The sequence below is a fragment of the Trichomycterus rosablanca genome, chromosome 6 (genome assembly GCF_030014385.1).
Source record: "Trichomycterus rosablanca isolate fTriRos1 chromosome 6, fTriRos1.hap1, whole genome shotgun sequence".
Taxonomy (NCBI): Eukaryota; Metazoa; Chordata; class Actinopteri; order Siluriformes; family Trichomycteridae; genus Trichomycterus; species Trichomycterus rosablanca.
The window spans coordinates 23,177,728-23,199,017 of record NC_085993.1 but is presented as its reverse complement, the minus strand read 5'-3'; the positions used below and the strand labels follow the sequence as shown (position 1 = coordinate 23,199,017).

General features: G+C 43.2%; 1 protein-coding gene across 1 annotated transcript; it reads right to left on the bottom strand.

Moving 5' to 3' along the window:
* Window positions 1-713: 713 nt before the first annotated feature.
* On the bottom strand, window positions 714-19,238 carry rbpjl (recombination signal binding protein for immunoglobulin kappa J region-like). Its single transcript, XM_062997179.1, has 11 exons — window positions 19,189-19,238; window positions 18,179-18,313; window positions 15,570-15,640; window positions 15,327-15,436; window positions 13,949-14,123; window positions 13,286-13,423; window positions 13,004-13,116; window positions 5,213-5,353; window positions 3,459-3,614; window positions 2,082-2,185; window positions 714-984 (listed from the first exon to the last, which is right to left on the bottom strand). The coding sequence occupies exons 1-11, from the start codon at window positions 19,236-19,238 to the stop codon at window positions 714-716; spliced, it is 1,464 nt and encodes a 487-aa protein (XP_062853249.1).
* Window positions 19,239-21,290: the final 2,052 nt, after the last annotated feature.

Below are 21,290 nucleotides of genomic sequence, written 5' to 3'. Positions count from 1 at the left end.
TGTGTTACTAATGGTTTTCTTGGTGACTGTGCTCCCAGCTCCCTTGAGATCATTGACAAGCTCCTCCCGTGTAATTCTGGACTGACCTCACCTTTCTCAGAATCATTCTTACCCCACCAGGTGAGATCTTGCATGGAGCTCCAGAGTGAGGGTGATTGTGATCTTGTATTTCTTCCATTTTCGAATTATCGCAGCAACAGTGGTCTCTTTCTCACCAAGCTTCTTGCTGATGGTCTTGTAGCCCATTCCAGCCTTGTGTAGGTCTACAATCTTGTCCCTGACGTCCTTTGATAGCTCTTTGGTCTTGCCCATGGTGGTCGAGAGATTTGAACGGAAGAAACTGATTCTGTGACAGGAGTCTTTTATACAGGGACAGGACTAATTTGTGTGTCTCATGGGCACATAACCGGTCTTTGGGGGTCAGAATTCTTGCTGGTTGGTAGGGGATCAAATACTTATTTCCCTTAATTAAATACAAATTAATTTATAACTTTTATTTAATGTTTTTTTCTGGAGTTTTTGTTGATATTCTGTCTTTCTCTGTTAAAATAAACCTTCCATAAAAATTATAGACTGTTCAAGTCTTTGTAAGGGGGTAAACTTACAAAATCAGCAGGGGATCAAATACTTATTTCCCCCACTGTATGTGTGTCACAACAAGCCATATATGATATGAGCTATATGATTTTAGTCGTTATTATAATAATAATGTGTCAGCTCTGCATGAACAGGTGGAAGTTGGTTCGGGTAAACTCTTGGTGTATGGTGTTGATGAGTGTATCTGAACTGGTGGTTTTCTCATCAGAGACAGGTTGAGTGAATGTGCTGTGCTCTGGGGTGTATGTGAAAGTGAATGAGTTTCGATAGATCATCCCATCCAGGCGGATCAGAGATAGAGGAACTGTGATGGGTTGCCTGAACCATTGCCAGTCACGACTGAACACTGAAATATCAGGGACTACACACAGCAAAGATCTGGGACTCCTAGAAAAACAGAGGAAAAGATGATAAATGTATTTAGCTTTATATATGGATATACATACTGGTGATAAATTATAGGAAAAGCCATAACACAAAGTGTCTTAGTAGGGTGTTGGGCCATTAACATAAAATCTACAGGTCTCTGGAACTATAGTACCGGAATAAAACACCATTTTAAAATGTTCCTGTCGAACTTCATTATGACAGAAAAGGGCCTGTTGCTAAAAAGTTAAACCATCAAATGAATCTAACATCTTTTATTTCATCCTGTTCTGTTAACTATGTGTGACTTTGGGTTGTCCACATACAGTATTTTGATCATATGTTGTATTGGTGTCCTCTAACAGATTTTACATTCTTCCAGTTTCCCCTCCAGCACTAAACCTAATAGATTACTCAGTCAATGTTTGCTGATTTTTCTAGCCATATTATACACCGATCAGGCATAACATTATGACCACCTTCCTAATATGGTGTTGGTCCCCCTTTTGCTGCCAAAACAGCCCTGCAACTGCGATGCACTGTGTTTTCTGACACCTTTCTATCAGAACCAGCATTAACTTCTTCAGCAATTTGAGCTACAGTAGCTCGTCTGTTGGATCGGTCCACACGGGCCAGCCTTCGCTCCTCACATTAATCAATGAGCCTTGGCTGCCCATGACCCTGTTGCCGGTTTACCACTGTTCTTTCCTTGGACCACTTTTAATAGATACTGACCACTGCAGACCGGGAAACACCCCACAAGAGCTGCAGTTTTGGAGATGCTCTGACCCAGTCGTCTAGCCATCACAATTTGGCCCTTGTCAAACTCGCTCAAATCCTTACGCTTGCCCATTCTTCCTGCTTCTAACACATCAACTTTGAGGATAAAATGTTCACTTGCTGCCTAATATATCCCACCTAACAGGTGCCGTGATGAAGAGATAATCAGTGTTATTCACTTCACCTGTCAGTGGTCATAATGTTGTGCCTTGTCGGTGTATATTAGCATACATTTGCATAATGATATCTAAGCCTTTCACATTTTTTGAACAGTTTTGGTAGGATATACAAACTGAGATTTAAAAAAACTAATGTTAATATTTTAAGCATTTTCTTACCTGAACATGGTTTCAGCTTCTATGTTTCCAAACCAGACCTTAAGATGAGGGCTAAAGTTTTCTCCATTAAGCTCTAACATAGCCACATGACCTCCTCCATTTAGCTAAATCACAAAATCAATCAAATAACACTCAGCAAAATATGTTGCAATTAATAGAAATGTTTACGTGCAAGTTATAAACTTGATAGTTTAGGTTATTTTTGTCTCCTAGTCATGAACATTCAAACAAATCTGTGTGCTTGTTTTATTTTACATAATTTGGAAGTGTACGACATCATGTGTTATACATGAATGCACACCTGAAGCTAAAAAAAAAAGATTATAGCAAGAGCATTAAAATCTGGTACAGTATGTTCTTAGCTAATTTATTTAACCTATGAAAAGAAATAGGACATTGTTAAAAAAAAAACATACCATACAAACCTGTCAAGTTCTGGCAATTTGTTTTTAAGTTTAATGTCTTGTAGTTAACATGTTGAGATTAAACATTTTTTAAATTTAAAATAAATAAAAGTGCCTTGGAATAAATGTGCCTGTGAAAAAGTATTAAATTGACACAACTCTGAGTTTGCTACCTTTTATTATAATTGTTTAGTTCATATACTTTACTAGCCTGCCTGTAATCCAGATGTTTCTTCAGTATTGTGAATCATGAAAAGGAGAATCAAACAACTGTGACCACAGACTGATGAAAGGCTAAAGTTTTGTATCAAACCAGAATTTGTTAAAACTAATTTTAAAAAATAAGAATTATGATGTAAACATACACAAAGTTTTACAAAATACAGGTTGTCAGTGGAAACACTGAAATTTTTTTCTGTATTTTTCCAAGTTTGTTTTGTTTGTTTATTAGGATTTTAACATCATGTTTTACACTTTTGGTTACATTCATGACAGGAACAGTAGTTAATCATTACACACAAGGTTCATCAGTTCACAAGGTTATATGGAACACAGCCATGGACAATTTTGTATTTCCAATTCATCTCACTTGCATGTCTTTGGACTGTGGGAGGAAACCGAAGTGGGAGGAAACCGAAGCACACAGAGGAAACCCACGCAGACACGTGGAGAACATGCAAACTCCACACAGAAAGGACCCAGACCACCCCACCTGGGGATCGAACCCAGGATCTTCTTGCTGTGAGGCGACCATGCTACCCACTTAGCCACCGTGCCGCCGTATTTTTCCAAGTTAAATTAATGTTGAAGAAAATTCATGAAGAGCATATATCTCAAACATTCATTTTATTTACTTTTAATTTCAAATTTGCCATTAAGTGTGTGGGTATTCAGAGATTGCTTGCACTTAGCAATACATTACATTTAAAAAATGTTATTTATGATATGACCTAAAATGTATTTAAATTGTTACCTCAAGTCCACTAATGACAGGGATGGGGCTGATGATAGTTGGGCTACACATCAAGCTTTCGCTGAAGGTGTATTCCATAACCTCTGTACCAATAATGGTCCAACATGAGCCATCATTTAGCAGTTCTCGACTGCTGTCCTTTGGACAAGGTGGGGTCTGGGAGAGAAACATGGACATAAATTTACTGTCACCCTTTACTATAGACATACTGTTTACAATAGTCTGGCTAGGTTATTGTGTTCAGTTCTCTGAATAATAATACAGTTGCAATAAAAATTAAAGGAACACTGGCTACAGTTCCTGGACATAGCAGAAAGAGGAAGCTATCACTGGCTGCCACCAGATTTCTAAGTAGGCAGGTGGTTGAAACCTCTCAATGACTGTACAAGACCTACAGTAAGATTTGCTGGCAGCAGGCACTGAGGTTTAAGTTTCCACAGTAAGACACATACTAAACGCTGAAGGTTTCCATACCGGAACTGCAAGACGTACACCTCTTCTGACCCAAAAGCACAAAGAAATCGACTCATATGCTCAAAACCATATAAATAAGCCACAGAATTTTTAAGATTCTGTTCTGTGTAGCAATGAACCAAAACTGGAACTTTCCGGGCCTATGGATCAGCAGTATGTCTGGAGCAGGAAGAACAGCCTACCTACAGTGAAACAGCGTGGCAGTGGCTCAGTGATGCTCTGAAGGCTGCTTTGCTTTCTCTGGCACTAGAAGTCTGCAGCTTGTGGAGGGCAAGATTTATTTAATCAACTATCAGGAAATACTAGGAGTAAAAGAACTTAAGCTTGGGTATTATTGGACCCTTCTACAGGACAGTGATCCCAAGCATACACTAAAGTCCACCAAGACTTGGTTTCAGTAGAATTAAATCTTCACTGGAAGATTCTATAGTGACTGTCACAGTCGCCTGTCTTGAACCCCACAGAAAACCTTTGATGGTATTTGAAAAAGGCAGTTGCAGTATGCAAAACCAAGAATATTAATAAACTTTAGGCTATTGCCCATGAGGAATGGGCAAAGATTCCTTTTGAAACACTGCCATAAGCTGGTGTCTGGCTATGAATCACATTTGCAGCTGGTCATAACAGCAAAAGGGTCACTACTAAGTACTAGAGATGCTTGTCATGAAGGGGTGGAATAATTCTAAGACTGAGGTAGTCATTTAATATGACATTTTGTGTTAAATTTTACTTGTGTTGAGCTATTTAAATTGTTCTTGTTTAATTGTTTTATTGCAAACAGCAGAGGGTTTGTATTTTTTTTTAAATTTAAAACCTAATTTTGATTGCAATTGTAAGAAACAAATGTTTGTGGATTATTTATTTTGAATATTTTATGTTTCCATACATTAAAGTTTACCCAAACCCCTATTTGGTTGTAACCAGCACTTTGTAAGAACTTATTCATTTTATTTTTCATGTTTTACCACCGCTTTATCCTGGTCAGAGTTGTGGTGGCTCTGGTTTCCCTGGAATCACTGGATGCAATGCATTAACACACCTCAGACAAGACACCGATTCATCACTTGGCCTTGGCCATTTCCCCATCATGGACATAGCCCATCATGTATGTTTGTAAATGCCTGACCAGTCAACCCCGAGCACCACTGGGGATTTAAACTCTGGATTCCAACAGTAGTGGACTAGCGTAATTTACAGCTGCACCACTCAAGTGGCCATTAAAAAACTTATATTCAATTTAAAAACATGTGCATGTGTTTGTTCCAGAAAGTATTTCCTACCTGGTACTGTAAGATCTTCTCATTGGAAAGGCAGAGGTACATGTGCTTACTTTCTCTGAACTGAAAGGCACACTTATGAAGCTGGGACACAGGCTCATCCACATCCAGACATGCATGCTGCTTATCCACTTTACGTATTACCTAACAGCAATAAATATATATAAAACAAAAATCTGTGTTAGTCATTTAATTTCAGATTGAAGTCATAGTTGAGAAGTTAGCTTGCTGTTAGTTTAACTTGTCTCACTAAACACAAGTAAACATACTGAACACAGCACACAATGAACACAAGTGTACACAAAACTAAACACAAGTGAACACAAAATAAGTAAAAAAAAAAATGTTTAACACAACTGCAAAGCAATTGAACACAACTGAACTTATGTGAACACCAACTGAACACAAGTGATAACAATATTAACATAAAGCCAGTCTTACCAAGTCATTTCACATGTTTGGCTTTTGGCATTGCTAAACTTCTTGATACTTTATTGCAATTTAATTACATTTTACAAATAAATCTTATTCTAAAAATAGGGAACTCCCCAAAAGCATTTTTATTCATTCATTCATTCATATTTAGTATGTGCTAAATATCCTCTAGGGGCAATTTAGAGTAGTTAATACAAATACTGGAAACTTTTTGCCTGGTATTGGGAATCCAGTGTATTCTAAAAAAGCCAGCTTGAGTCAGTGACCAGTGCTCAGGATCAACTGTTGCATTGCAAACTCCTTGTTAAGAAAACTGATAAACTTAAAATAAGCTGTCAAACTGTTTTTTCTGACAATTCCTGACAAGTAACTACATTAAAACTTAATAATTCCTCAGTTGACTTTGAAGGAAAACATTGTCTTATATCAATGCAGAAAGTGGCAATTCAGTTGGGATAGAACATGCATTATCTCTAGTTCACAAAACCAAAATGTTCTTAACAATCAGAGGATAAAACAATGATGGATTGGCAATCCTATTATGGTTTGACAATTATGGATTGGCAAATCTCCAGCTTTAGCATACCACCTTTTACACTCCAGCATCTAAGCCTGTTAATTCACATCAATACAAGGAATACTTTTCCTACTATTCTGTATCTCTTCTACCTTGCTTTTTCTGCAAGCACTAATATGGCCTAAGCGATTTTTCTCATCTGCTATCATAAGAGATGATTTGTTTTTTGTACTAAACAGTATATAACAGATACTGCATATACAGTATATCTGTTGTGGTCTGTTACTGGTTAATAATTATTAATGCAATCGAAATAGATTGATCAAAATGGATGGATGGATTGATGGCAGCACATAGCAAATGCTTTAGAAAAGAAACAAAGAAAATTATTCTATATAGCTGTGGGGGATTTTTGGGCTCACTCTTTTTTAACAGAATTGCTTTAATTCAGCCACATTAAAGGCTATTTGAGCATGAACTTTCTGTTTAAGGTCCTGCCACAGCATCTCAATATGATTTATGTCATAAATAACTAAGCCTAGTCAAAACCCTAACTTAAACTGCACCTGACTGTCAATTTGCAGGAGTAACAGGTAATCATTGCTATGTTTTTTTTTTCACATTCAAATTTAAAAGTTGTGTAGCAGCTGCATATATTTATAACGAGGTCTGTGGTAGCTGGTGAACGTGCCCCGGGTTCCCAGCGAAACAGACGTTACAGAGCTCAGCAAACAAAGGGTTCTTATACCAGACCTCCCAATTAGTGCTGATCACCCACAGCTGTGGGGCTGGCTATTTAAGCCAGCTCTACACAGCAGTGGGTGTCGCACCTTTGTTTGTTTTGTGGTCTCTTGTGGCAGCTCGTCCACACTGTTGTTTAGCTATAGGTGGTAGCCCTGGTGGCGCTAGGCCATTAGGGTAAGTAAAACCGCAAGGTTTGAGGTATGAGGGTTTTCTTTCGTCCTCTTAGAAATAGTGTGGTGCGACGCCGCGCAGTCCTCGAACTGCTGTTTGTTTCAGCGCTAGCTTTAGCTTAGCGGTCTCACTCAGTGCTCTAGTAGCGCTGGTTATATCCTAGGCATCAGTGCCTTCAGTCAAACAGAACATTGGATTCTCCAACCGCTGGGTGGCGACTCCGGAAAGTACTCGGTAGTCACGCCAACATCCCCGGTTCGAATCCACACTCTCTACAGCTGCCCAGCTCTCGTGCAGTTGCTGGGCAGACTCCTTATCGCTGTCTCTTTAAAACGCTAACGTTAGCATTAGCGGCTTTCACTCCGCGCTGTTTTAGCGTTGGTGGTAATTTCGGCATCAGTGCCTTTAGTTAAACGGAACATTGGATTCTGTAACCGCTGGGTGGCAACTCCGGAAAGTAATCGGCAGTCACGCCAGCATCCCCGGTTCGAATCCACGCCTTACCGTTGTGTAACCTTTCTCTTTTGTTTTTCTCCTTTTCAGATCGGTGTTTGTCAGCTTCCGTCGGAGTTTCCGATTGGGTTTTGTTTTATTTTATGTTAGCTGTTTACCTTTTCTGTTGTCCTTATTAATTAAATAAAATATCTTTTTATAATTTTACTTCTGCATTTGTGTCCCTTTCTTCCCACGTGACAGAAAGGTGCGACCATACCATGGACGCAGCAGAAGTTCCACCCCTTACGGACGTTCTACGTCATCAAGGGGTAGCGTTAGGCAGGCACGAGGTGGCCCTAAACGAGTTGGCGCAGCGGGTAGCTGCGCTCACCCTGCAGTCGCCAATTCTTAGGTCCGGTCCTGAACCCCCTGCCCACTCTCCTACCCACTCCGGAGGGTGCGGAAACCGCGACACCCCTATTTCGCCTCCCGAAAGGTATTCGGGAGAGGCTAAGAGGTGCCGTGGCTTCCTCCTCCAGTGTGCCCTTGCGTTTGAGCTGCAACCCTCTCGCTACCCTACGGAGCGATCGAAGGTTGCATACATAATTTCCCTGCTGACTGGCCGAGCTTTAGAATGGGCTACTGCCCTCTGGGAGCAAAATGCTCCAGAATGCTCTTCGGAAAGCTCCTTTAAGGAAGCTATAAAGGAGACCTTTTTTCACCCTTCGGGTGGCCGTGAGGTAGGCCCTCGTCTACTCGAGCTTACCCAAGGTGCTCGGTCAGTAGCCGATTATGTAATCGAGTTTCGAACGCTCGCGGCTGAGTGTGGTTGGGACGAGGGGGCCCTTACTGCCATATTCCATCGTGGTTTGTCTGGTAAGGTGAAGGACGAGCTAGCCACCAGGGACCCTCCTACCACTCTTAAGGACTTCTATGTCCTGGCCAACGCCATAGACACCCGCCTTCGCCAGCGAGCCCGGGAACGGGGCACCTGTTCCCCGTTCACCCGCTCGCAGGTCTCTCCCAATTCTCCTCCGCCTGTCCTGGATCCTGAGCCCATGCAGTTGGGGTCAGCTCGCGCTGGTGCCCCAACGGCTTCGGGTCCGTCTGCCAGACCCCGGCAGCCGTTAAACTAGCAGGCCGCTCTCGAGCTAGGGACTCGGGAGTGAGCCGAACTACCATCCCTGCCCAAGGACTATTTCTGCAGGCCCGGTTGCTTTGGGGTCTGGGAGACACAGACCTTCGGGTCTGTGTGGATTCAGGCGCGGTGGAGAGTTTCATAGACATCAACCTGGTACACAGGCTGGGGATTGAGGTCCAACCGCTAACAACTCCAGTGTCGGTCCATGCTGTGGATGGCCGACCTGTAGCGGGCAGCCCGATAACCCACCAGACGCGACCTCTCACGTTGCGCCTGGAAAACCACGAGGAACGGATCACCTTTCTTGTGACTCACGTTCCTCACCTCCAGGTGGTTTTGGGGTATTCGTGGCTGCAAAGACACAACCCCCAGATCGACTGGGCCACCGGATCGATCTTTATCTGGGGAACGCAGTGTCGGGACTCGTGCCTACTGCAAGGCGGCGCGAGCCCCGAGCCGTCCGAACCCAAGATGGCGATTCCGGATTTGGCAGCTGTTCCTCCTGTGTACCATGATTTACGGGAGGTTTTTAGCAAGTCCCGGGCGCAGGACTTGCCCCCCCACAGACCGTTCGATTGCGCCATCAACCTTTTGCCCGGCACTACTCCTCCTAGGGGGCGCCTTTTTTCGCTCTCCGGCCTAGAAAAGGTTGCTATGGAGGAGTATGTGCGTGAGGCGCTTAAACAGGGGTTCATCCGTCCTTCTTCCTCCCCAGCTGGGGCAGGGTTCTTTTTTGTGAACAAGAAGGACGGCACCCTGCGCCCCTGTATCGATTATCGCGGTCTGAATGCCATTACGATCAAGGATCGGTACCCGCTGCCGCTGATGGCCACGGCTTTCGAAGCCCTTCAGCGAGCATCGGTTTTTTCAAAGCTCGATCTTCGCAGCGCGTACAATTTGATCCGGATCAGGCAGGGGGATGAGTGGAAGACTGCGTTCATTACGCCCACTGGCCACTATGAGTACTCGGTGATGCCATTTGGGTTAATGAATGCCCCCGCAGTCTTCCAGAGATTTATCAATGAGGTCTTGCGGGAGACTCTTGGTAAATTCGTCTATGTTTACTTAGACGATATTCTTATCTTTAGTCAGTCCATCGACGAGCATATAGGGCATGTCCGACGAGTTCTCCAGCTCTTGCTCGACAACCATCTGTTTGTCAAGCTGGAGAAGTCGGTCTTTCACTCCCCCACGGTCTCGTTTCTGGGGTTTGTAGTGTCCAAGGGCACCCTGCGCATGGACTCGGCTAAAGTATCTGCGGTGGAGAAGTGGCCAACTCCAAGTTCTTTACGCCAACTGCAAAGGTTTTTGGGCTTTGCAAACTTTTTTCGGCGTTTCATTAAGAACTTTAGCTCAGTCGCCGCCCCGTTAACGGACCTCACAGGCAAAGGTCCGTTCCAATGGACGGTGCAGGCCCAGCAAGCTTTCGACAAGCTAAAAACACTCTTGACGACTGCTCCCGTCTTGCAGTTGCCCGACCCAGAGGAACCCTTCGTTGTCGAAGTGGATGCTTCCGAGGTCGGGGCTGGGGCAGTTTTGTCCCAAAGAGTGGGGCCGGGGAAGAAGCTACATCCATGTGCCTTCTTCTCGCACCGCCTGACTCCAGCCGAGCGGAACTACCCGGTTGGAGACAGGGAACTCTTGGCCATTAAGTTGGCGTTAGAGGAGTGGCGACACTGGCTCGAGGGGGCCAAACATCCTTTTCTTGTCTGGACGGATCACAAAAATCTGTCATTCATCCAGCAAGTCAAGAGGATGAACTCCCGTCAGGCCCGGTGGTCCTTATTTTTTGGAAGGTTCAATTTCACACTGTCTTATAGACCGGGGTCCGAAAACGTCAAACCGGACGCTCTGTCTAGACAGTGGGAACCGACCAGGCCGGAGACCGGACCTGATCCCGTGATCCCCTCGACCCAGATAGCGGCCCCAATCACATGGGGCATATCGAAGGTCATTCGGGATGCCCAACGGGCTGAACCCGACCCCGGTGGGGGACCTCCTGACAGACTGTACGTACCTTCATCCGTACGGCGTCAGGTCTTCGAGTGGGCTCATGCTTCCCCATTTGCGGCGCACCCAGGCGTGACTAAGTCCCTGGTCTTGCTGCGCCGAAGATTTTGGTGGCCGGGGATGGAGAATGAGGTACGTGACTTTGTCCGTGCCTGCTCGGTGTGTGCTCTTAACAAGAGTCCCAGAGAGCGCCCCAGGGGCCTTCTTCACCCGTTGCCAATACCGGCTAGACCGTGGTCCCACATTGCCCTGGACTTTGTGACAGGCTTGCCTAAGTCCAGAGGGTTCACGGCGGTATTGGTAATTGTCGACCGGTTTACCAAATCTTGCCTCTTTATCCCACTGCCCAAGCTACCATCCGCCATGGGCACTGCGCAGATCATTCTGAATCATGTGGTGAGAGCACATGGGGTCCCCTCAGACATTGTGTCAGATCGGGGCCCACAGTTTGTGAGCCAGTGCTGGCGGGCCTTTTGCCAAATTATTGGCGCGAAGGCCAGCTTATCCTCCGGTTACCACCCGGAGTCGAATGGGCAGTCGGAGAGGCTTATCCAGGATCTGAGCAAGATGCTCAGGTGCCTGACGGCAGGGAATCCGACCACGTGGTCGGATAAGCTGATGTAGGCAGAGTTTGCTCACAACACCCTGCATCATTCGGCGATCGGCATGTCACCGTTTGAAGCTCAGTTCGGGTACCCTCCTCCGCTCTTTCCTGAGCAAGAGCAGCAGGTAGCGGTCCCGTCTGTACAGCTTCAGGTCCGCCGCTGCCGCGCCGCCTGGCGCAAAGCTAGGCAGGCACTTGTGGCCACCCAGCGCTCTGTGAAGCGCAAAGCTGACCGCAGGCGGCAGCCGGCTCTTACCTTCCGGCCAGGCCAACGAGTACTTGTTTCAACGAGGGATCTCCCCGTTCGAGGTGTTCCACATAAGTTGGCACCCAAGTACATTGGCCCGTTCAAGGTGGTAAGGCGGATTAACCCGGTGACGTATAGGTTGGAGCTTCCTCCCCGCATGAAAGTGCATCCAACCTTCCATGTCTCCCATCTCCGACCATTTATGTGCGGGGGAGTTTTACCCCCTCCCCAACCTCCCGCCCCTCGTATCATCCAGGGTGCCCCTGCCTTCACGGTTCGCCGGTTACTTGACAGCAGGAAGGTTCAGGGTAGTACCCAATACTTGGTGGATTGGGAAGGTTACGGCCCTGAGGAACGTTCATGGGTACCGGCTCGTCAGATCCTGGACCCTGAACTGATCCGCGAGTTCCGACGGAACCGTGCTGCGGGTCTTGGGACCTCAGGAGCTGTCCCTAGAGGAGGGGGTTCTATAACGAGGTCTGTGGTAGCTGGTGAACGTGCCCCGGGTTCCCAGCGAAACAGACGTTACAGAGCTCAGCAAACAAAGGGTTCTTATACCAGACCTCCCAATTAGTGCTGATCACCCACAGCTGTGGGGCTGGCTATTTAAGCCAGCTCTACACAGCAGTGGGTGTCGCACCTTTGTTTGTTTTGTGGTCTCTTGTGGCAGCTCGTCCACACTGTTGTTTAGCTATAGGTGGTAGCCCTGGTGGCGCTAGGCCATTAGGGTAAGTAAAACCGCAAGGTTTGAGGTATGAGGGTTTTCTTTCGTCCTCTTAGAAATAGTGTGGTGCGACGCCGCGCAGTCCTCGAACTGCTGTTTGTTTCAGCGCTAGCTTTAGCTTAGCGGTCTCACTCAGTGCTCTAGTAGCGCTGGTTATATCCTAGGCATCAGTGCCTTCAGTCAAACAGAACATTGGATTCTCCAACCGCTGGGTGGCGACTCCGGAAAGTACTCGGTAGTCACGCCAACATCCCCGGTTCGAATCCACACTCTCTACAGCTGCCCAGCTCTCGTGCAGTTGCTGGGCAGACTCCTTATCGCTGTCTCTTTAAAACGCTAACATTAGCATTAGCGGCTTTCACTCCGCGCTGTTTTAGCGTTGGTGGTAATTTCGGCATCAGTGCCTTTAGTTAAACGGAACATTGGATTCTGTAACCGCTGGGTGGCAACTCCGGAAAGTAATCGGCAGTCACGCCAGCATCCCCGGTTCGAATCCACGCCTTACCGTTGTGTAACCTTTCTCTTTTGTTTTTCTCCTTTTCAGATCGGTGTTTGTCAGCTTCCGTCGGAGTTTCCGATTGGGTTTTGTTTTATTTTATGTTAGCTGTTTACCTTTTCTGTTGTCCTTATTAATTAAATAAAATATCTTTTTATAATTTTACTTCTGCATTTGTGTCCCTTTCTTCCCACGTGACAATATTAGCATTTTATGTTTAAACAAAGGGGAATAACACAAATGGGCAAAGAAATCAGCAAAGATATGTACCATGGGTGGCAGTGTGACCCCTGAGTCAGTGCACACTAGCTGAACCACACAGCCATAACAAATGTAATTCTCACATGCAGAGTAATCACTGTGACCCGACTGCTGCTCGTCCACTGAAAAGACATGGCAAAAGAGAGAGAGGGAAAGAGAGAGCATACATTAGGCTATAGAAATATTTGGGTGGCAGACATCACCTTCAAATGCATGCAGATCGGTCCTTTGCAGTTTTGGATTGGCATTTGAAAAATGAATTACACAGTATATGACTGACAGTTTTTATACCTAGAATAACAGTGAAGGCTGTCCACTGCTTGGCACTGGCCACAAAAGCACCACCTTCTACCGCAAGGTATCGTGTACTGACTGTCTGAGACCGCAGGCGATTAAACAACGACACTTTTGAACCAGATGAAATACATACTGCAAGCACAAAGAAAAAAAATTAAAACGTACTGGCATATAGATACAGCTCTAAAGCAATGACTAAAATGCCTTTGCCAGAATTTTATTGGGTGACAATCTTGGCTAATTGTATCTCTTTCCCACCAGAGAGTGAGGAATTCAACATCATGTCACCATTACTCAGACGTTTAAAGCACTTCTTTGTTTTGATGAGATGCTCTTTCAGGACAGAACTGTCAATGTCAACAGCAATTGCCCTTAACAGGATGGTTTGGGCCTAAATGGCCAAAGGTCAAATACCTTAGTGTTTTGGGTGCTGGATAATAGATAAAGGATCAAACTGTCCTGTACAGAACATGGTTTTATGCCACTGAAAACTATAATTAGCAAACTAAACATTGTGGGTAGTAATAATTATTATTATAGATAATATAATAGAATATATATAGATAATATTCTGTAATGTGTTTAGCAGTGGTGAAATATCAAAATAAAATGAAACAATATCAATAAATTAATTAATATATACACACGTTGACTTACAGTCTGCATTTTTCATCGACTGTCTCTTTTGTGATGGTTTGGAGATGACTTTAATAAGTCCACTTTGGAATGATCCGATCTCCTGGCCTCCAGTGTGGAACAGTTGAAGCAGCAAACGGAAGTGTTTTCGTTTATCTGTATCTGAGATATACAGAGTCTTAGCACAGGCAAACATCTGAAAGTAAGAGTAAAAATAAATAAATAAAAACAAAGTATTAAAAAAATATATAAAAACTGTTAAAAAATATTTAACAATTGGTTGCTCCAACCAGGTATGATTTTTCATTAACAATAAAGTAAATGTTTGGACATTGGCCTACAATTTCAAGTTATTTCTTTCTTTCTTTCTTTCTTTTTTTCAGGTATTGCAAAACAAATTTCTGAAGTGCTACTCTACTAAGTCTATTTGCTCTGGCACTCTTGGCAGGCCATGTCTGAGGGTGGAAAGTTAATAACACTACAACAGCGACTCCTAATGTCGTCCTCCTAATGAATCCGCTTGCCATGATCGACTGAGAAATATTTGGAGCATTGCATAGCATGCTTTTTCATTCAAGGTATGCCTCAATCTTTCAGAAAGAAACTGCGATGAATAGAAACAATTCCCCCCAGAGCAAATTAAAGCTCAATGAAGTGCAGATGACTGTGAGTTAAGAGGAATTGACATGTTAATCACTTGTGCCTCCATGCCCCATCTGTCAGCTGTATTTGGAAAGGCAACAGGACATGATTCTGTATGTACCACCGATCTCAACGGCAGGTGGCCTTGTTACAGATATGCAAAGAGAACGTCATATATCAATTCTATGTGGAAATGGCATCAGGTTCTCTAGGTCCAGGCTAATTTCAGATGGAGTTTTTTAAAAACTGTGATTTGTATGTAGAACTACTGACATTGTTTTTTTATTATTACTTCTATGAACTGTATAAAGTTTATGTCAACAGTTTACATTCACTGGTAGAAAATTTGTATTTTTTGTTTGTTTTTCTTCATGTGACTGAATAAGTAGAACACATACTTCTTTGTCAACAGGAGTCTAAAAACAAGCTCATATGTATATATGAAAATATATACATACAACTTAGATTACTAATTTAATGGTGTATAAAGCTTTATACTGTCACATGTATTATGATATGGCAAAGTCAGCACCTATAAGCTCAACCAAGGTTTAATGCAGGCCTTCATTTTGTGGTAAACCCCCCCTTTTTGTCCTTATTAGCCTCCACTCTTTTGGGATGGCTTCCCACAATATTTTATTTATTACTTTTTTATTTACTGGGATATAAATATGAGGTGATATAGGGCAAATCTACCTAGTTATTTATCAGAAAGAAAACTTTAATCAAGTATGGGGTCTGTCATAAAATGTCTTACCCTTCCTTCTGTTTGTTCCTCAAAGCTTAGCTTAAAGCTCTCTGCTTGTGGCCCAGAGAAGCCATCCAGACCCATATATCCACACACACAACAGTTTGACTCACCAAGACCTAATGCTTGTAGAAAAGAACAGAAGTAATTAACCTTAGGAAAATTATATCTTTATTAGTTTGTATAAATTAAAATCATTTTAACTATTATTTACATAATGCTTTGTACATAGTAAAATACTTTCCCACAAACCTTTGAGATGTTTTTTTCTTAGATTCCATCCTTCCCCACAAAGGTACACACAAGGAGGAGGACAAAAAAATCTGTTCCCATACACATAAACACATGTACATAATGCACCTTATATAAAATGGCAAAATGCATTTTAGGCTAAAACTGCACAATATAACCGAAATATGTGGAAATTGGACTGTAAGATTGTTGGACGCATCATTCCAAAATCATGAGGATGAATATGGAGTTGGCAACTCTTTGTGTTAAAAATAGCCTCCACTCTCTAGCAAAAGGTTTTTCAGTGAGAGTACTCATTCAATCAAAGGGTCATTCATGAGGTGAACATTCCAAATCTACCCAAAGGTTTTTAACAGGGTTGCGGTCTTCCACTCCAAACTCACAAAATTTTGTACACAGGGGCACAGTCATGCTGGAAAAGTAAGAGTCTTCCCAAATGGTTGGCACAAAGTTGGAATGTTATCATTTTATTGTATTTAATTGTGTACACCTAATTATTTTGGTTATATAGTTTATACATGAATTTCATATGTGGTTGTTAAACATCTCATTTAAAAACATGGGCATTAATATGCAATTGGTCACCTTCATTATTCTAATAAGCCTTATGAAGTGGATTTTAGAACACACCTGTGATGAAATTGGTGCTACTTGATCACAGCAGTACTTTAGGGTGGACGGAGAGACTAATGCCTAGTTCACACTACATGATTTGTGCCCTGATTTTCGCTTGCCGACTGGTCAGCGCTAGATTTGCCAGCTCGGGAGCAACTCGGTGTTCACTCGGCGATCGAAACTCGGCTCTCAGTCACTGTGTGAACTACTCAACAACTTGATCCGAGCGGCTCGCCGAGCGCTTGGCGACCGAAGCGAGATTTCTAGCATGTCAGATATCTGAATCTGAGTTGCCCGACTGGCAATGACTGCGGTATCGAAGAGCCAATAAGAACGCAAGATACTGTGTAAGGGGAAACGCAGGGGAGGAGGGTAAAAAGGTGGGACAGGGGCATAATATAGTTTATATCAGAATACATCAACACACACACACACGTTTTACAGTATTTCTGACCTGATCGTTCTCTACAAACCATAACAGCAACGTTGCATTGCAAAACATATTTATGAACCCACCAACTTACTTTAGAACAATCCAAGCTGTTCGCGTAGCCCAATTCACTCTGCTTTTACGCTGCACATCAGCGCACAAACTTTGATCGCTCGCATTTTTGGACGTGGTATCATTTAACCCCTCTTCACTTCTCGCGCGTGTTTTCGTGACAAAATGCAGTTTGGGAGACCAGAGAAGCTCACCTGCGATTCCAGTTGGTGATAGATCGTGTAGTGTGAAACCCCCTATCGCTGATCAGTCGTGTAGTGTGAAATACACACCAACTTGAAAGACTCCTGATTACAAGAGATCCAGTTGTGTAGTGTGAACTGTACAGCGACCTGACGACTTGGAAAGTCGTGTAGTGTGAACTTGGCATAACTCTGGCCCTGCAAGTGTTCCCATCTTTTGTCTACTAAAAGCTTGCTGATGCCCTGTTCTTTGGTAGTAAAATGAGTAAGAAACAGAGGTCAGGGAGCCAGGGTGGGGGAGGTGGGCAGGGGACTTCCAGAGAAAGCCTAAAGATGGTCCTTTTCACATTCAGATCATTCATTGGTAAGCTGGTGGTGGTTTATGATGAAGAATTTTTTCTCATATTATAGTTGGTGATATCTTGGAGGACTTTCCAAATTGAAGTTGGGTAGTTAGCAACTTGGCTTTTCAGATTTTCTAGGTATTCTAGCCTCACTGGTGAATGCTGCCGCATTTTCTTTCAGCTGTAAACCATGGTTTATCAGTTAAATTTTTCATCCATGCAGTAGCTGAAAGACAGCTGTCCTGGTGAAAACTAATGTTTAACATGTAATCATCTAGTCAATCTGTCACCTCCTCTAAAGCAGTCCCGTCTGCATATTCAAAACAGTCCTGTTTTACTGGTTTACCTCTTCAATGTTTGGTTGGTTTCAAGTTTTGGCCAGTATGTTGGAATGAGGTGAATGAGACTGTGGTTAAAACATGAGCTTCTAACTATGACAGCCATTTGTGGTGCCATCTTGGATATAAAGCATTTTTTTTGCATTAAATGCATTCATTTAACCCAGATTTGTTGTTACTACCAGATGACAAAACATAATAAATTGTGCCAGAGACCAGTGGCAGTGAGCTATGCAGTACTTTACAGTAATGCAATGAATGTCGCTGTTGTCTAAACAATTTTCTTGTTGGAAACTTGTTAAATAATAACACAGAAATTAAACACAAAAACAGAAAAAAAAACCTAATTGTATCTACTGATGAATGGGGAGTTCAGGAATAAATCTTGACTGACATGTAGCACATATTTGTAAGATCACACCAACTATAGATCTGGATTCTTTGTATGTTACAAAATAGTTCTGTGTCATAAAGCTATCTATGAGTATCAATCTTAGGAACACATGGAATTTAATGGATTAAGATTTAAATCCCACCAAACTGACATTTTAATTTCATACTTTATCAATTTAAACTGATTTAAAAACAAATGATAGTTTTTAAATAAACTAAAGACTTTCCCATTTACCTCTTTTCATTTCCATAAGACTTCTGAGCAACTTTGGCATGGAGGATAAGCACAGTTTGATCAGGTCTGAACTGCAGGTACTGTGTCACTGAGTCTCTGCTGATCCTTGGCAATGAAGGAAAGCCTTGATCGACCCTGTAGATGCACAAATTTTTACTTAAAATTAGCCAGAATTAAATAATTAAATACTAGTTTGTTTGGAGTTTCTTGCATATATTTCAAATGTAATTAAATTATTTATATTACTATGGTACGGCGGCACGGTGGCTCGGTGGGTAGCACTGTCACCTCACAGCAAGAAGGTCCTGGGCTCGATCCCCAGGCGGGGCAGTCCGGGTCCTTTCTGTGTGGAGTTTGCATGTTCTCCCCGTGTCTGTGTGGGTTTCCTCCGGGAGCTCCGGTTTCCTCCCACAGTCCAAAAATATGCAGTCAGGTTAATTAGAGACACTGAATTGCCCTATAGGTGAATGTGTGTCTGTATGTGTGTGTCTGTATGTGTGTGTGTGTGTGTGTGTGTGTCTGCCCTGCGATGGACTGGCGCCCAGAGTCTAGGGTGTTACTGTGTGCCCTAAGCCCTCTGAAAAGCTGGGACAGGCTCTAGCACTTTAACAGCACCAATTTCAAATGTGCAGTGCCAAACTTTTACCAACACATCACCTGCCCCATCAGGGGCAACAAAACACTGGATCACTGCTATGCACAGTTCAATGACAGTTATAAGGCACACTCTCATCCACCATCCGGAAAGTCAGACCATGCCGCCATCTTCCTCATGCCTAAATATTAACAAAGGCTAAAACAGGAGGTTCCGGTTCAGAAGTCATATGGTGGACAGACCAATCAGTGTCTGCCCTACAGGATGCTCTGGATGACGCAGACTGGGACATGTTCCGACAAAGCTCTGTTGAAACTGGTGGGCGATAGTGTAAAAAAAAAAACCTAGTGAAAACCAGAAGTCCTGGGTGGATAAAACCATCCACGATGCTCTGAATTTGCGCACCATTGCATACAATGTGCGGCTCATTAGAGACTTCATCACCTCCTGGCTTCTGGACTCCATGGACCCTTAACAATTTGCATACTGCCACATTCGCTCTACAAATGATGCCATCACCTATCTGCTCCACACAACATAAAATGCTGTTTGTTGACTACAGCTCAGTGTTTAACACTGCTATCCCCTCTAAACTAACTACCAGGTATCACTGGATCTCCAACTTCCTGACTGACAGACCACAAGTAGTATGGGTAGGCATTTATGTCTCACCCAAGAGAGAGAGAGTGTCAAGTACCTTGGAGTCCACATCTTGCAAGATCTGCCATAATTTTGCCACACCACCATTCTGGCAAAGAAGGCCCGTCAGCATCTATCTATCACCTTAGACGCTTTAGGGACTTTAAATTACCATCCAAGTTGCTGCATAACTACTACGTCTCTACAACTGAAAGCATCATCACAGGAAACATTACAGCCTGGTTTAGAAACAGCATCAAACAGAATAGGCAGGCTCTCCAGAGGGTGGTGAGTTCAGCTGAGCGCATTATCTGAATCAAGCTTCCTGACCTGCAGTCCATACATAGAAAATGGTGCTGGTCAAGGGCCAGGAGAATAGCAAAAGACCCCAGTCATCCCATTAACTTACTATTTTCTCTGTTGTGGTCTGGGAAGTGTTTTCGCTCCTTAAAAGGCCAAGACAGAGAGGATGAGAAGCTTTTTTCTGCAAGCTATTCGGACCCTCAAGCAGAATAGCAACCAGGAATATATATGTGTGTGTGCGTGTGTGTGTGTATGCATGTATACAGTTATAAATAAATAAATATATATACAGTCATGTGAAAAAGTTAGGACACCCCATGAAAACCTTTGTCTTTTTTAACATATTTAAACATATGAACATTTGAGCTTCATTTGAACAGTACTGAGAGAAGGAGCTTATATAACTAAACAAAAAAATGAAAAAAGTCACAGCCACATCAGCTGCAATGATTAGACCATCAGCAAAGGACATTGGAGTTTTATTTAAACCTCAGACATTAGTTTGGTTTGCTCTTGATTGTTGAAGTGAGTGGTATCACAAAAGCATTTCACTGCCAGTTGTACGACTATGTATGTGACAAATAAACTTTGATTTGATTTTTTAAACTACAAATTTGAAATCTCTAAGCTTTACACCATCTACATGAAGACTAAAGAAAATCAAGTTGGTTATGTCGGTTATGAACTTTCCTCCACAGTCACCTGACCTTAACCACATTAAGCAGTTATTAAAGACAGAGAAACTCAAGCATTCAGTAACATCACACATTGGGGCAATTACTCCACAGGACATCTGAAGGAGTCCTGTCATATCTGGTACTGAAAGATGAATAGCTTCAGTATATTCTGGTACCATCTCTTCCACAGGTAAACGATTCATACGTCTGGCTGTCCACACCCTGGGGAAAACATGATTCTTTGGACAAGTTGACCTTGTTTCATTGCTCCAATATATAATTTGAATGCTTTCAAACCCATTGATTAACCCAGTGATTTATCAGACCAGGGCACCTTCTTCCATTGCTCTGTGGTTCAGTTCCATTGTTGGCACTTTCGATGGTGGACAGGGGTCACCCTGACTGGTCTGCGGCTATGCAGCCCCATACGCAACAAACTGTGATGCACTGTGTATTCTGACACCTTTCTATCAGAACCAGCATTAACTTCTTCATCAATTTGAGCTACAGTAGCTTGTCTGTTAGATCGGACCACATGGGCCAGCCTTCGCTCCCCACGTGCATCAATGAGCCTTGGCCACCCATGACCTTGTTGCCGGTTCACCACTGTTCCTTTCTTGGACCACTTTTGATAGATACTGACCACTGCAGACTGGGAACACCCCACAAGAGCTGCAGTTTTGGAGATGCTCAGACCCAGTCGTCTAGCAATCACAGTTTGGCCCTTGTCAAACTCGCTCAAATGTTATGCCTGGTCGATGTATATGGAATCATGTCTAAAGCTGTTCAGGTAACAGATATCAGTAAAACATCAAGAGCTACTGAAAGTCTGTTAAAGATGCCACCCGAAAAAGTGTGTTAAAATGCAACCAAGGTCAATCTATATTTATGTGATATT